Genomic DNA, 15,514 nt, shown 5'->3' on the forward strand with positions numbered 1-15,514 from the left:
AAAAGTTTCCTTTGGTGCTATGGGCCTACCGTACCACATTCAAAGTCACAACGAGACAAACACCATTCCAGTTGATGTTCGGCCAAGAAGCTGTGGTACCAACCGAATTTACGGTCCCAAGTCTGCGAATTGCAATTGACAATAGACTTGGGGATATGGAGAGTTTACAAGAATGCCTATATCAATTGAACAAATTGGATGAACGTAGATTAATAGCGCAATGGGCAATAGAGGTGTCACAAACCCATTGAAAATCATGGCACGACAAACACTTAAAAAGAACGAGGTTCTATCCAAGCCGACTCGTGCTTCGGTACAACGACTGCAATGAGATAAAACCAGGGAAATTCAAGGTTAAATGGCTTGGACCATATAAAGTGAGAGAAGTCGGCAACAATGGCTGCATAAAACTATGGACCTTGGATGGGCGTGAAATTCCAGATGCCATCAATGGTTTGAAGTTAAAAATTTATTAGGAACAACAAGGAGGCGAAGTAAGAAATCATTGCAAATTAGACTTAGCTGATTTTAAAAAAAAATTAATTAATTTTTTTTTTTAAATTAAAAAAAGCAGCACATTAAGTGTTCTGCGGACACCAAGTGTCTCATGGATGCATGTAGCCGTGGACACCAAGTGTCTCGCGGACACAAAGTGTTTCGCAAGTGCATGTTTCTACAAACAGTCAAGTGTGCTGCAGGGAAATGTTTCCGTTGGGGAAGGTGGAAAAAATAAGTTGTGGAGGAGGGTGAAAAAAAAGGAAGTCGTGGGGTGGACTTAAATACATGTTGCGGGAGGGTTGCAGTGACACAAGGGAATGCATGACAACTGCCAAGGTTAATCTGTAAAAACAAGTAAAGTAGTGGTTTACGTCAAGGAAAGAGAGGCAGTCTATGGTAGCAGTATTGGTGTTGGTATACAGGAAGAGCATCTGTAGGAGGAAGTCATAAGAAGAATAAATGTGGAAGGAGAAAAGGACGAAGCTACATTCTGGGGAAAGTAACCATATTGCAAGCATAGCATCCATGGGAAGAAAAGAATATCTGCAGGGAAGTAGAGGACAGAAAAGGTATTCAAAGTGGGAACCATTGCCGCTGGAGAATCATTGCCGCAGAAAACAAAAAGAGGGAGAGAAACCCTAACCATTTCATTGGTTACATTAAAAGACAAAACAAGAGACCGTTATTATGGAGTTTGCAAGGAAAAGTAAGCAGTTGAAAAATCAGTTGAAAGCAAATATGGAAAGAATGTGAGAGTGTTGGCTTCCAGAGTCCGAGTTGCAAGGTTGACAACATCCAATAGTAAGAAGCTGAAAGTGAAGGCCGACCTATCACACCTCACAGTTCAATTTGAAGGGTTGAATGGCAATGAGTGCTGAATATGGTGGCAAGAGACTACGGATACAGAAGTAATCAAACAAATTTTGGTATGAGTGCAAGTACATTGGGCAATACAATTTCCAGCATTTTTCATTCAATTGTTTGAATTGATCTTAAGAACTATGATAGAAATGTACAACAAGAACAACAAAACAAGTACATTTGTTTACAAGAAGCACCGCATGACAGTCTCTTTCAAACCGTGAGATTTCAGTAGGGTTTTTGGCATTCCTGGCCAAGGAGGTCGAAAAGTGGAGACCAAGAATCACAAATTATCACAAAAATGTAAAGAGGATTGGGTGAAATTGGTGGGCCGTGATGTCACACCAAAGGAAATGGAGTCTGTGGTGAAGGGTGCCAAGAGTCGAGGACTACGGAGATACTTTATTCGGGAGGGGGCACAGGAGATCTATTATGGATGTAAATAAATTTAGGTTGACGGGGTCAAGTCTAGCCTCAGATATAGCCTTGCTGCAGATTACTTTCATGAACAACATCATGAATGGAACTTTGTATGATTGGGCCATGGTCCTCACCGACAGGATGGAGGAGTTTATGACACTCTAGCATTGGACATTTTCCATGCCGCATCATGCCATCAACTTTTTTTTGGAGGCAACCCTTCATCAAGTTCAATTGAGGATTTTGAAGTTTCACTGAGGGGGACGTTGGCGCTAGGAGAACCCCCAGTATTCTACTGGAGACATTTAGACACGGGTGGAACTGCGGTCGGTCAAAAGAAAGTATTGCAGGGATTGGAGGCATATGGGGACATGGGCAAGGAAAGGGAGGAAACCATAGAGCAGTGGGGCCGATTCTGAGGAAGAGAGTACCTCGGAAAAAGTTGGCAATGACGTGGCGGTTGACGGGTCCACATTCTTCACCCCGCCCCAGTTGCCAACTTCGGCACACTTGACACCACCCACCTCGCTCATCCTTCCATTTGGCCAGAGACATGCGCCGATTATCATGACTCCACTGACGGCCACGAGAGTTGTTATGACTCCACAGAGTATTTCACCAAATTTAGTTGCACTAGCAGCGCTAGTCGCAAAGACGGTAGAGATGTAAGTGGAAGAGCCCGAACCTCAGGCTCGATTAGAAATGATTGGCTCTAACTTCGTGGTCACCATATCTTCCTCCTTGTTGGCCGAGGTCCAGCCAGCCTAGCCAGTATAGCTAGTTGAAAGCATTGAGCTGACACAAGTAGCACAGCCCAAGAAGATTGAGGTGATGGACAGAGCCAGTGCATTCCTATGACAATAGTTCCAACTCATTTTTGCAAAGGTTGGTCCTTCCTTTTAGTCCCCGAGGCATGGAGAGGTATCTCTATGAGCAGCTGCCATATTAGAGCCCCAGGAGGTGGGAATACCATAGTTCAAGGATGCTCCTGGAAAGGAGGTGGCGGCATCGGATGTGGACGTGGCTACCGCAGGAGAGGCAGAGATGGATACCGATGGGGAGTGGAATATCGACGATGTGGCAAAATAGGATTATGGGTCGAACGAGGATAGATGCAAGGCATACCTCAAAGCTCTACAGATTGTGATGGAGAAAGGATGCATTGTTGCATGTTAGGCTTTGACTTATAGGAGGGAGTTACATTTGATCCAATCTTATATTCGAGGGGTTTGTCTTGAGCATTTTTGCTCCTTCTTTGAGGCCAGGGGATGGCCAGTAGTGGAAACACCAGAGATGTTGGTTGATTGGGCTACAGAGCCTAAGTTGGGACCGTGCAACACTCCGATGGAGCTGGCACATGAGATAGTGGGGTAATATAAAAGCGTCTACTATGCTCATAGGCGTACAGAGGTGGATAGGGCATCAAAGAGGATTGCAGCTGAGAGGTCTATGACAGTTGAGAGGGAAACTAGGGAGAAGTTAGTTGCTGAATTGGTTAGCCAGCAGGCAGCATGTGCAACCAAGTGCACAACACTTTTGCAAGATAAAGAGAAGGCTGAACAAAGACTACAGGCAACCGAGCAAAAATTGCAGACAGCTAAGGCCCATGCCATGGATGCAGTACTTCTTCTGAATGAGGCAGTGGAGGTTAACACCCGGACTTAGAAGGATTTATACATCCACACTGATCAAGTGTATGAGTTGCGCCAACAGCAGAGCACTTCAGAGACACCACCTCTTCCCTAGTCTATATTGTTCCTACATTGTATGTTGTTGTCTCCTAAACTTTGTTAGTTTTTGAAGTCGCTAGGAGACAACTTTTCTTTTTGGGGGGATGATGTTGTCCAGAAAAAGGGTAGTTAGACAATTATCGGTGCGGACACGGTTCTGTCGTTTTATTGGCACTATTTTGGACATTATAAATGTCGTGAACATTTATGTATTTTGGCATCATTATCATTGTATGAAATATCATTGTGTACGGAAAGCATTTGGTAAATGAATATTGTTTTGCATTGATTATATGTTCCTTTCCTGTTCACCTATGAGCTGAACAACGTTTGCAATGTATCCTTTTTGACTAACTTGGAAATCCAGGGCAATCACTCCAATTTCTCACACTTACTCTATCAGATAGTTGCACTTGGACTAAGTAACATAGATTATTCCAAATATCAACTGCTATTCCAGATACAATCATAGTGTATATATGTGGTATGATATGATTAATAGCAATATCAAGTATATTGATGTGATATATTATAGTGATAGTACAATGTTGATCTGTCTGTTTTTTATAATAAAAGCAGCAAGAGGGTGCTGGTCCATGGAACAAAAGAACTAGCACATTAATCGCATATTAATTGCAGCTAGCACATTCACAACATAAACAATATTAATATGAATGTGAACAATATAAATATGCAACTGATAAGAATTGCTTATAGCTATGTGTTTGCTTTGTATGATATGACAATGTAATCATGCAAATGTCTAATACCACTACGAGTGATATGTTGCTGTTTCAGATTCTGATTTAGATGCTTGGAACTTCAAAGTTTGATGGTTTTCCTGATAATACTTTCAACACATGCAATCACTGCTTTGTCTCTTATCTGCAATGTTAATCTTGTGACCAAAATGCCAAGGGTAGATGCCCTATTGAGCAGATCCAACTATGGATGAATAAGTAATAAAAGTTCCAACGATTCCTTGTTGGCCAATGAGAATGCATTCTAGTATTGTGTTTAACAAATGAAGAGATGCAATGAATTAGACATGTCTTGTCTCTTCCCCCATATCCCTTTGTTAATCCGAATTGCACCTTTCCATAATCAGATTTATTGTCCTCAATTGTCCTCAACATATCTTTATTATTAGGATCACAACCTTTAGTATTTCTTATTATTAATTTCCAAACTATACCATCAATGACCATTCGGTTATCATCATATCTCCTCATTGAGATTAATCTTATTACCACTGACCACTGTGTATCTTAAGGGCAATCATTGAATAGATTATCTAGATATCCATAGGGTGAAAAGTGATGCATATTAACTGTTGATTATTACTGTTGTTGAGATATCAATCAAACATTTCTAACATCTTGGTTCATGCCTTAACCTACTAAGATGATGTTTAATCCTTGAAGTGTTGGTAACCGACACTTGCTAGATGCTTATTGATGCCTTCTTGCATGCAATGGCTCATTCGCCATTCATACTAAAACTTCTTTATGACCATCAATCAGATGTTGCAATGGTCAGTGTTAATGGATATTGTCTTTGACCTGTATTGGCTGTTAAAAACAAATTGTAAATTCTTTGTGGATCAAACATAATGATATATTCTCAGTTATCACTTATGCTCACCATTCTGGTTGGGATTTGTGAAGATCATAATGATAAAAGATGTATTGCAATTGATCAGTATGCTTCTTGAGATTAATTTGTTTTTTCTTTGTTCTGCTTGAATGGACCGACAACCATTAGACATACATGTAGAAGCACCTAAAAGCATTGCGTTTTTTCTAGTTGGAATGCTAATATTTGTCTCTTTTTCTGTTATCTATTGGACATTCCGCTTTGTCTGAGATTTGTTGGAATTGGATGCATAATCTTCTCTTAAAAGTGAGTAATTTAGATAATATCAATGGAAACATCTTGGAATGTTAATACTCGGCTCTACCTCTGTTTCTTCTGTTGGACATTTTCCTTTGTCCTTTGATTTGTTGTTTTAGTTGAGCGATAATCCTGATTTAATGTAATTTAGGCCTAGAGAATCTTAATGAAAATATCTTGCTTCTCACTGAGATTTTTGATGCATTCTTATGCTATAAGTTAGATTTTGCTCATAAATCTCAAATTTGTTGACTGCATTTTGGACCAACATTGAAAGTACATCTTATATGTGTGTTGGGATTTTATTTTCTATATTGTAACATCAACTTTCTAATATTGTAATTTGTTTTCTTTGTTAAATATTTGGTAGCCATGATTACTGATGATCTTTTTTTGGATGCAATTTTATGCTGCACTTGTCAGATAGTGAGAGGAAATTCTACTTTAGCATATCATGCTGATATCTTACAGGAAGTAAGGGACAAGATTGGAGTATTAGGATTTCATGTATGTCAATTTGCCTTGACCTCTAATATAGTAGGAAGTTCCTTCCAAAATCAAATGCTTCAATTTTTTCTTTTAGTTAATTGATTCTCAGATGATACTGAAAAGTGTTAAAGATATGTGAATTATACTTTCAGTAAGGTTTTGAACTTAGGAAAGATGTTTTATTCTATTATTATCTTCATTAACATTGTTATAATATAGAGTCCTAAACTTCTATGCCCCATTTGTTGTTTGAGTAACAGCAGGAATCTCATTAATAGTTTTGACCTTTTATTCATTATTTAAATGTTCTTGAGAATAATTTTGGTGCTTCTCGGTTGCTACTTGGAAGTCTTTCTTTTGTGATGTGTTTTATTTGGCAAAATTGGGTTTTTACCTGATCCAAGCCTAGAGAGACCACCTTTCGGGGAAGCTCTTCCCAATGGATTTGCCACTGAAACCAGTATTGGGGGGTCTCAATCCTTAAGATATTATCACCGTGTTCAAACTATGACCTCAATATACAGCTTAGGCACATAGTGTCTAGGCTTAATGCCTAGTGTAGGCACATGGTTTGTGACCTCCGCAGATCAGTGCATGTTTGGAACTTGGTGTCCATCACAGCAACGCTATGAATTGACTGCTACACTATGCCCTTATCAGCACTTTGTGACAATATCTTGCATAGTGAAAATTGTGTAAAATTGTTTTACTTTTCAATGTTTATCGCATAGGTAAGGTCACACTTGAGACAACTGATGTCACTATAGAAATGGTGGTCTAATGTTATTCTTTGACATAAAAAGATGTGTTAGGATAAACCACAGACAGAAAAAATAACAATTACATGCAAATATAAACAACATCATAAAATAATCAATCACACAGAAGAGAACACAAGACACCAAGATTTAACGTGGTTCACCCAATCCCTGGGCTATGTCCACCAAACAGCAAGTCCAAAATTATTATGATCTAGTGATTACAACCTGTTACAATCTATAATCCCTTACAACTCAATACTGACACAAGAATCAATTTTCACATCAGACCTTATGAAAATCCCTAACCCTAAGCCCTTTTATACAAGTATTTTTGCTGCTTTAGGGTTAAAATTAGTTACAACATGTCGGTTATAAAATACCGATAAAATAGCCCCAAAATTTTTTTCTCAGAAACCCCCACTCAGGGCCTGGCCCGGCCTCGAACCCAGCTAAGGAACTATGGAGTATGTACAGTACTTCCCTGATAAGTCACCGCAAACTAACAAAATGTACATGCAGACCAAGACATATTAAAGCACCTTGCCAAGTATTTTCTTTGGCATATTGTCCTTCAAGTCATTATCTCACATACCTTAGCATATCCTAAATCAGATAGGCATTACACGTATCTTTTCTCAATTTCATACATGCAACTTTCTTGACCTAAGAATTGCTGATAAATTTTTATCTAACTACAAACTAGAGTTAGACCAGCTAGATATAGTGTCTAGCTCTCCTTTCTGCCTTGATGTGTTAATGAAAATGTATTATACTTCCAAAATCTACCATGAAATTAAATAGTTTATGAGTATTATGTAATGTTCCCGTTATAAAATAAATCATTTATCAAACTATTGTTAATGGGCTGATTGATTTAATATATCTCGGACCCATTTTTGTTTTGTTTCTATAGTTTGTGTCGCCATCGGCTATCTTTGTACAACCTCGAAAAGTTTTCTCGACGGGTATTTAAGCACGACTTGTAGGTAGTCTTTAGGAATGATTTTTGAATTATTTTCTATGTACTGCGAATTCCTGTTGGAGTTTTGGATTGTTCGCCATTTCGGAAGTGAAAGATCTTTCCTATTTGGATCGTGCGATTTCAGTGGGATTCAACCCTCACCCTATTCCGTTGTTGCATGTAATACTTCACTCGGATCTGGCAAATGTTTACCGTACTGGGTAAAGAAATCAATGTGTACAGATAATAGATGAAAACAACAGAACTCCTTTTATTATATTTGCACATGCCGAAGATATTACATTATGCTTGATCCGATGACTACAATGATCCCGAAGGGGGGTATAAATACTATCCGAGGAACCTTCCCGAAGGTATCCGTCGGCCAAATACAACATGTCAGCTACAATAGTAGAAACTTCCCGATACACACATTCCAATACACACCCTGTCGGCCGATACCAACGACATACATCCCGATACAGACGGAGTACATCCTGATACACTAATGAGATGCATCCTGATACACTATTTACTGTCGACATCATCCCCCCCAAAAAGAAAAGTCGTCTCCCGACGACGACACAATAAAAACCCAACAACTAACTATATTCTTCATAAAACAACAAAAACAACATGGACTTATACATCATGAACCTGGAGGCTGTGTCTCCAACTACAAAGACTAGTTGCGTCGAAGCTGATACACCTGATCTGTCTGACCTTCAAATCAGCTCTGATTTGAGAGTTCTCTTCCACTACTTCCTTCAGCATCAATGCAACCTCTTGACTCTCAACTTCTTTCTGATCATGAGCCTTCTTCGCTGAGTCCTTGTCCTGAAGAGCTTCTATCAAAGATTGCTCCGCTGCTGCTACCTGTTGTTTCACCTGCTGCTTCCCTCGTGTACTTTCCTCAAGTTGCACTAACAAGGCTGTCCGCTCTGCTTCCCATGCAAGCTGCAGGGTGGCAAGTCGATCGGTCATCTCCTCCCGAGCCTTCTCCGCCATCTCTCGAGCTTCCTGCCCAGCCTCTGCCTATCTTCTCTCTATAAGCACCAACTTTGCCAGGGACTTGCTTTGCTCTATTATCTCTCCACCTCTGGCACACTATGCCTGCAGTAGCTCCCAGTCTCATCAACTGGTCGTACTTCCCACAACTGATAATCTACGACAACTGGGGGTCTAGGGGGCAATGCCACCAGTGGGGTCAAGGGGCAGTGCCCCTTGCCACCAAGACTAAATTAGCACTCCAAAACCCACACAAAAATGCATGGAACACACTATTTTTGCAATTTCTTCTGATCCCACACTCGTTCTGGCAATTGCTGATGTTTTCCCTTCCCTTTGGCATCATCTGTTACTCATTCCAAACTGTTTCAATTTGTTATTTTTTTTTTTAATGGAAAACCTCCTTTCTCTTCTAATTGCTTCCTTCTACACTTCTCTTCTGTATGTTGTATGGCTGTGTTTTTGCAACTTGCCAATGACGTTGGATGAAGGACTCCAAGCGGTTCACTTAAAAACAATCTTGTTGCCAAGACCCTATGGATGCTTTTCAAAAATCTTTCTATCTTCCTCTCAACGTTTGCATTCCACCCTTTTCATTCTGCTAATCAATGAATACTACTCCACCAGCAATTGCTATGCCCACGTACGGAATAGCTTTGAGATGCCGTATGATGACTGGTGAAGGCTTTCTCAACGTATGGATACCCTCTCTTCTTTAGGCGTTACTAATCTTACTGCTTCTAGACCACAAAATGAAGACCGCACGGGTGTGAGCATAAACCCTCCTCTTTTGAATGTCGTACCCTTGCAGAATCACTTGCAGGTTACTCGCAGGTCTTCTTTTCCTATACGGCTCCTCCCCTAAACACCTCCAGTTTGGGCACTTAAAGTAACATCAAAGATTTTCCAATTCTTTTGTACGGAACTCTATAGAGCACTCCAAGTGTGATCTTCTACGAATGCTACGGTGCCTGTTGTATATAAGAAAACCTTCCACATGGTCCAAAGCGTACGGTATAATTAGACTTGATGCCTTCAAACAAATGCTTTCTGCTTTCAAAATGGCTTGCCTGCCGTACATATCCCCTTATGTTGCTTGATGCTTGGAAGTCCGTACGGTGATATAAGTGAAGCCGTACGGTGTTACAAGTCTGAGTGTTGATGTCCGTACAGTGTTTAGTCGCATGAAGTTATAAAATGGAGTCGTTCGGTGATAGAAGTTGGGGGCACCGTACAACAATATAAGTTTGGATGTCGTACGGTGATTATCCTGAGAACACTGTATGGTGTGTACTTCCTACTCACTTGACCGTACGGTGCTTTTTTTCAATCTTTAAAAAAAAAAAAAAAAAAAAATTCAACTCTGTCTTACATATGTGCAATATTTACATATATACAGCATTTACAATCGTTCTTTTCTTAGTTGCTTGTCCACGGAGGTGCGCTATTTCTTCCATGGTGGACTTTCAACCTGTTCACTACGTCAGCTACTTCCTTCCCATCGAGCGTCCATAATTTTATTGCTCTGTTATTGCCCACTTCGGAGATTTTATAATGCCCGACCCACTTTATTTTTAACTTGCCTAGCTTGATCTCATTTCAGCCATCGTACTTCAACACCCACTGTCCGGGTTGAAACCTGTTCAGTTTCAAGTGCTTATTGTGCCATGCCTTGCGCCTGTTCTGTGTCACCTTCGTGGCCCACTGTGCCTGCGACCGTCGAAGTTTATTTTAATTACACGATCTCTCCCTTAGGTTTTCCATATCGCCCAGTTTGTTCCCGACGCTCGGTACTATGAATGCCATCTTACCGTCAATAATTGTACTCTTGATTTTAGGACCTTCACTCCGTAATGCTGAAGCTTTTATTAAACCCTTCCTCTTTGTTTCTTGTACAGACCGTATGATGTGTCTTCCTTGCTGTCGGCACCTTTCTGCTATATCCGTGGTTTGACGTAACATTTCCTTTTTGCACGGTCCGTTTACTATGTTTTGTACGGTGGGATTTTTCCTTTTTCTTGGTTCGTACTGCATGTTCTTCCCTTCAGCTTCAGCCATAACCGCCTTTCCTTCTTCCGCTTCTCTATAATCCTTCGAACATTCTTTTTCCTCTTCTTTCTCACCTTCATTGACCCTCAACATATTACAGCTCGGAAAGAGCTCGTAGTCCTCCATTTGCCAGTGAAAAAGACCGTTCACGAGTCTAGATCGTCCTCACTCGACCCTCCTTCCAGTCTTAATACTCCATCTTTGTCAGGTTTCATTCTCTTCTTCCACTCGTCATCATTCTCGCTTCCACCTTCTGAGTCTGATGATGCTGCCTCCTCACCTACCATTTGTGTGGGCAGGTCAATTATGAATCTTCTACCTCCATGCTCCCTTGATAGAGTATTCTTCTTCTAGTCGTGCTTAACCCTTGCTTGTACTAGCCATCCATGGCCCAAAATAGCGTCGTACCCTCTCCTTTTCAGTAGAATGACGACGAAGTCCAACAGGAATGGCTGTGTTCCAGTCGTCACTGGTTGTGCTATCAGGACTCCCAATGGCTTGATTCCATGTTGATTGGCCATTAGCAACTGGAATGTAGGTGGCCACGATGTCGACTATCCTAACCTTTTCCAAGTATCCTCTAGTAACACATTGATGCCAGAACCTCCGTCCACAATCGTGTCCATCAAAATAGTCTCGAGAATTCCCATTTTGACTACTGCCAGATGGTGTCTGGATGAGAGAGCTAACAACATCAGATCTTCTGCACTTGCGCCACCTTCTTTCTCCCTTCCTTGCTCTGCTGGTAACTTAGTAGTTGGAGCTATGTTTGTGAGTGTAGTATGGAGTTGAGGCATAATGAGCAATAGATCATTTATCTTGACGGGTACCTCAGTTTGTAATATTTACTGTACAATGTTCTGTTCTGCGCAATTCTGTGCGGAGGTACTAGTAGTATCCTTCAGGTGTACCTTCTTTGCCTGCATTGCTTTCTAGATCTCTACCCATGCTTCCTCCAGTCTCTTCTTTTCCTCCGTCGGGTCGGGGTATAGCTTCGCCTGCTTCTGAGTGATGGCCAGGACCTCTTCCTCATCCATCCCGACGGTAATCAAGTTTACTCTAGACTTCGGGCATTTAGCATTGTCATGATCGCTAGGTCCACACCATCTGCATAACAACTTCGGTGTGTTTGTTGTTGTGCACTCTCGGGTGAAGTGACCCCATAGATTGCATGTGTGGCATTGGACTATCGGTCGGCCATTCGCATCATATTGGATTCGACTCCTCCCACCATTATTGTTGTTGCCGCTATTGTTGTTGTTTTGACTGCGCCGATAATTTCTATATCCTCCTGACATGGCACCCTCCGCACTGTTGTTCTCGCTCCCTCCCGATGTGGACACTTCCTGTGTTAGGAACACTTGCTGCGATGTTCTTGTTTTTAGGTTGAAAGGGAATTCCTTTACCGAGTGTCCCATAATCTGGCAAATTTCACAAAATTGATCTTTCGGGCAAGATCCCTTCGTATGGCCTTCTTTCTTGCACTCCGTGCACCATAGCTCATTGCCCTTAGTCTCTTTGTTCATATTCCTAAACTCCATCATCTGAATCATGTCCTTTTGGAGGGCGTGGACCTTCTTGCTGCTGCCTTCATCATCGCTACTATCTTCTTCTGAAGACGCGTCGTCATCTGAATAGGATGAACTATTCTTCTTCTTCTTCTTGGTCTTCTGCTCATTTTCTAGGTTCATTGCCTGATTGTACGCTTCAGTGTATGTCGATGGTGGCACGATCTTCATCTTCTTTCGCAGCTTTGGGTAAAGGCCTTCAATGAACCATCTTTTCTGTAACCCATCAGCTGGCTTATTCTCCATCTTATTGATCAAGTGCTTCAACTTCCTCGTGAAGACTCAGATTGTTTCATTCTTCCCCTGCTTAGTATTGAATATCTCTGCTACAATTTCATTATCATCGTGCAACAGTTGAAATTCTACGATAAACTCCTTTTTAATGTTATCCCAACTGTTTAACTTTTGTGGATCGGTATTAGTAAACCAATCAATTGCCACCCCCCGTAGGGTTGTCGAAAATTGCTTCATTCATTCATTTGTATCTGTTATGCCATTGGCCCTCGAAATCGTTTCATAGGTTTTACAATGTCGGATGGGATCAGCTGCTCCATCACCATCAAATTTAGCAACTTCTCCTTTGGTCCCACCATCTTGACACTAACGCTCGGTATCCCGATGCCGACGCTCGGTATCCCAAACACTGATGCTGTTTGGTGAAGAAAGGTCTCCGTTAAGTGAATCTGTCCCTTCTAGAAGTGTATTGTGGATGAAGAGGTCACTCCACGCTCTTGCTCCCTTGGCACTCCAAGCCGTGCAAGTCAATTCTCTTCCATCTGGATTCTCTTCCCTCGGCGAATACAAATTCAAAAACTCCTCCCTTGCTTCTTCCACCAATACCACCTGCGGTCGAGCCTCTCCCAACAATTCCTCTGCACTTCTATGTTCGTTGGCAATCTTCTGGAACCTCCTCCTACGTTCGGCTTGCTGTGCCAAAATTAGATTTCCTTGTGCTGTGTGTATTTTTCCTTTTCCTTCAGCTTGTTCTTATTCTTGTTCAGCTGATTCGGCATTACTCTTCATTCGCCTGCCTTTCCAAGTCCATTGGGCAACGGCGCCAAATGTTTACCGTACTGGGTAAAGAAATCAATGCATACAGATAATATATGAAAACAACAGAACTCCTTTTATTATATTCGCACATGCCAAAGATATTACATTATGCTTGATCCGATGACTACAATGATCTCGAAGGGGGGTATAAATACTATCTGAGGAACCTTCCCAAAGGTATCCGTTGGCCAAATACAACATTTCAGCTACAATAGTAGAACCTTCCCGATACACACATTCCGATACACACCCTGTCGGCCGATACCAACGGCATACATCCCGATACAGATGGAGTACATCCTAATACACCAACAGGACACATTCTGATACACTAACGAGATGCATCCTGATACACTAACAGGATGCATCCTGATACACTAATGGGATACATCCTGATACACTAATGGGATACATCTTGATACAATAACGGGATACATCTTGATACACTATTTACTATCGATAGCAAATTCGAGCAACATCTTTGGCAAATATTAATCGAAGGTTATGCATATTCAATCTCCATTCTTGTGTAGCTTTATCTAATGAATTCGATCTCTAAGTTTATGATTGCATGATTAAACATTCTTCCTCCATCTGTACACCATCCACCTTCCACATTACGAAGTGCCTATTCCATACCACATCCCCACCATTCCAAACGACCCTATGCTCTAACATACCATACGGCCCTGTGATCAATTACACCATACAACCTTGTGCTCCATCATACCATACGACACCATCAACCGTACGGCCATATCTGCCATCCACCATCCATACGGCTTGCTTTGTGGCCACTGTACGGTACCATCTCCCTTGATTTCCCTCGTCCGTACGGTCATCTTCACTCCCTTGTACGACCATCTCCACTACTCCATACGACCATCTTCTTAATTCACTGTATGGCCCATCCTCACTACCCACTATATAGCCTTCTATTTTACCATCATACGACCTCCTCCAGGCCTCCAGTTTAATCCCTCTCGTCCTTACACACTTGCCGACCACCTGACACTGAAGGAATTGGAATACAAAGGAGCAACACCTTCAATTACGAGAATTGGAGCATCACATATTAGTAAGGATTTTATTTCAAGAGGTTTACTAGTCTTATAGGAAGAAAAAATATGACTAGTTATAAATGATCAATTAGATAAAAGATCTCCAGTTAATATTAAGGTTTGGGAATTCTTTGACATTTAGGAGAAACAAAGACATTCAAGGAAATTGTAGATTTCCTTGTGCCATAGAAATTATGTGACACTCTTTACTCACTGTTGTCTAAATTTTTTGTTTGTAATTGTGACCACAACTTACAAAATTGTGACTTAAGATAATGTCTTGTCAGATTTCTATCTTCTCTCGGGGGGGTGGACTCTGGGCTCCCTTCTTACCATAGGTGGCTCTAATAGAAACTTAACTATAAATTACAAAAAGGGTGGTACTCTTAATCAATTCCTCTTTCTTCAGGAATAATTTGCAATCAACTACAACTTCCAACCTAACACAAAGGTCCTCTTGCTATGACATTGGTGGCTTGGCGGTTGATGTAAGAATAACTCCAAAGTTTGCAAGATCAAAAGTTTTGAAGCTACCAAGGACATATGAGAGTTGTAAGAATCAATATAAGGAGGTTGGAATGATGGACATGCCAAACCCATTTGACATAATGGGAATAATAAAAAGATTCAAATTTGAGTATCAAGGGGTCCTTACAAAGTCATAAGGAAGAAAGGTCACATGCCAACTTTGCAATTTGTGGACAAGTTAAATTTTGCCATTCTTCCCAGAAAACAATGGAGCTAAGCAAGTTAGCAACTTTGATGGGCGCTTCACACTTGGAAGAATTTGAGGCTAGAACTACAGACATAGAGTCGAGTATTGGCAATTTCGGTTGATGATGTGTTTTCACATTTTTCACCACCAGTTCTTAATTTTGAAGCCTTTTTTGTGAGTTTTTGGAGGAGATAATGTGCATTGGAATTAATTATGAGTTGCCTATGTAGAGAGAATGTTTTGATATAGAAAGCATCGATATTTTTGGAAGTGGTGTTTGAACAACACCTCGAAGATCAATTTCAGCTAGAGTCCCTTCTTCTTCTTCTTCTTCTCTCATGTTTTATATCCATGTAAATGCCTCTTACACAAAATAAATCAATTAAAGTAAGTGCAGGCTAGTTAGCATAAAATTGGATCAAATTGCATTGTTTTCCATATTTTTTG

At 40.9% G+C, this 15,514-nt stretch overlaps 1 protein-coding gene across 4 annotated transcripts in view; it reads left to right on the top strand.

The window, feature by feature from the left end:
* The window catches only part of LOC149557367 (uncharacterized), a 321,202-nt gene that overhangs the window by 288,748 nt on the left and 16,940 nt on the right, over nucleotides 1-15,514 (top strand). For all 4 annotated transcript variants that reach the window (XM_089832039.1, XM_089832041.1, XM_089832040.1 and 1 more), the window contains one exon: nucleotides 5,826-5,909. In XM_089832039.1, coding sequence (XP_089688165.1) covers nucleotides 5,826-5,909 — 84 coding nt within the window. The remainder of the gene's footprint in view (nucleotides 1-5,825; nucleotides 5,910-15,514) is intronic.

The sequence above is a fragment of the Cupressus sempervirens genome, chromosome 5 (assembly GCF_028749045.1).
Source record: "Cupressus sempervirens isolate cs-2001-9-10 chromosome 5, ASM2874904v1, whole genome shotgun sequence".
NCBI classification, from domain to species: Eukaryota; Viridiplantae; Streptophyta; class Pinopsida; order Cupressales; family Cupressaceae; genus Cupressus; species Cupressus sempervirens.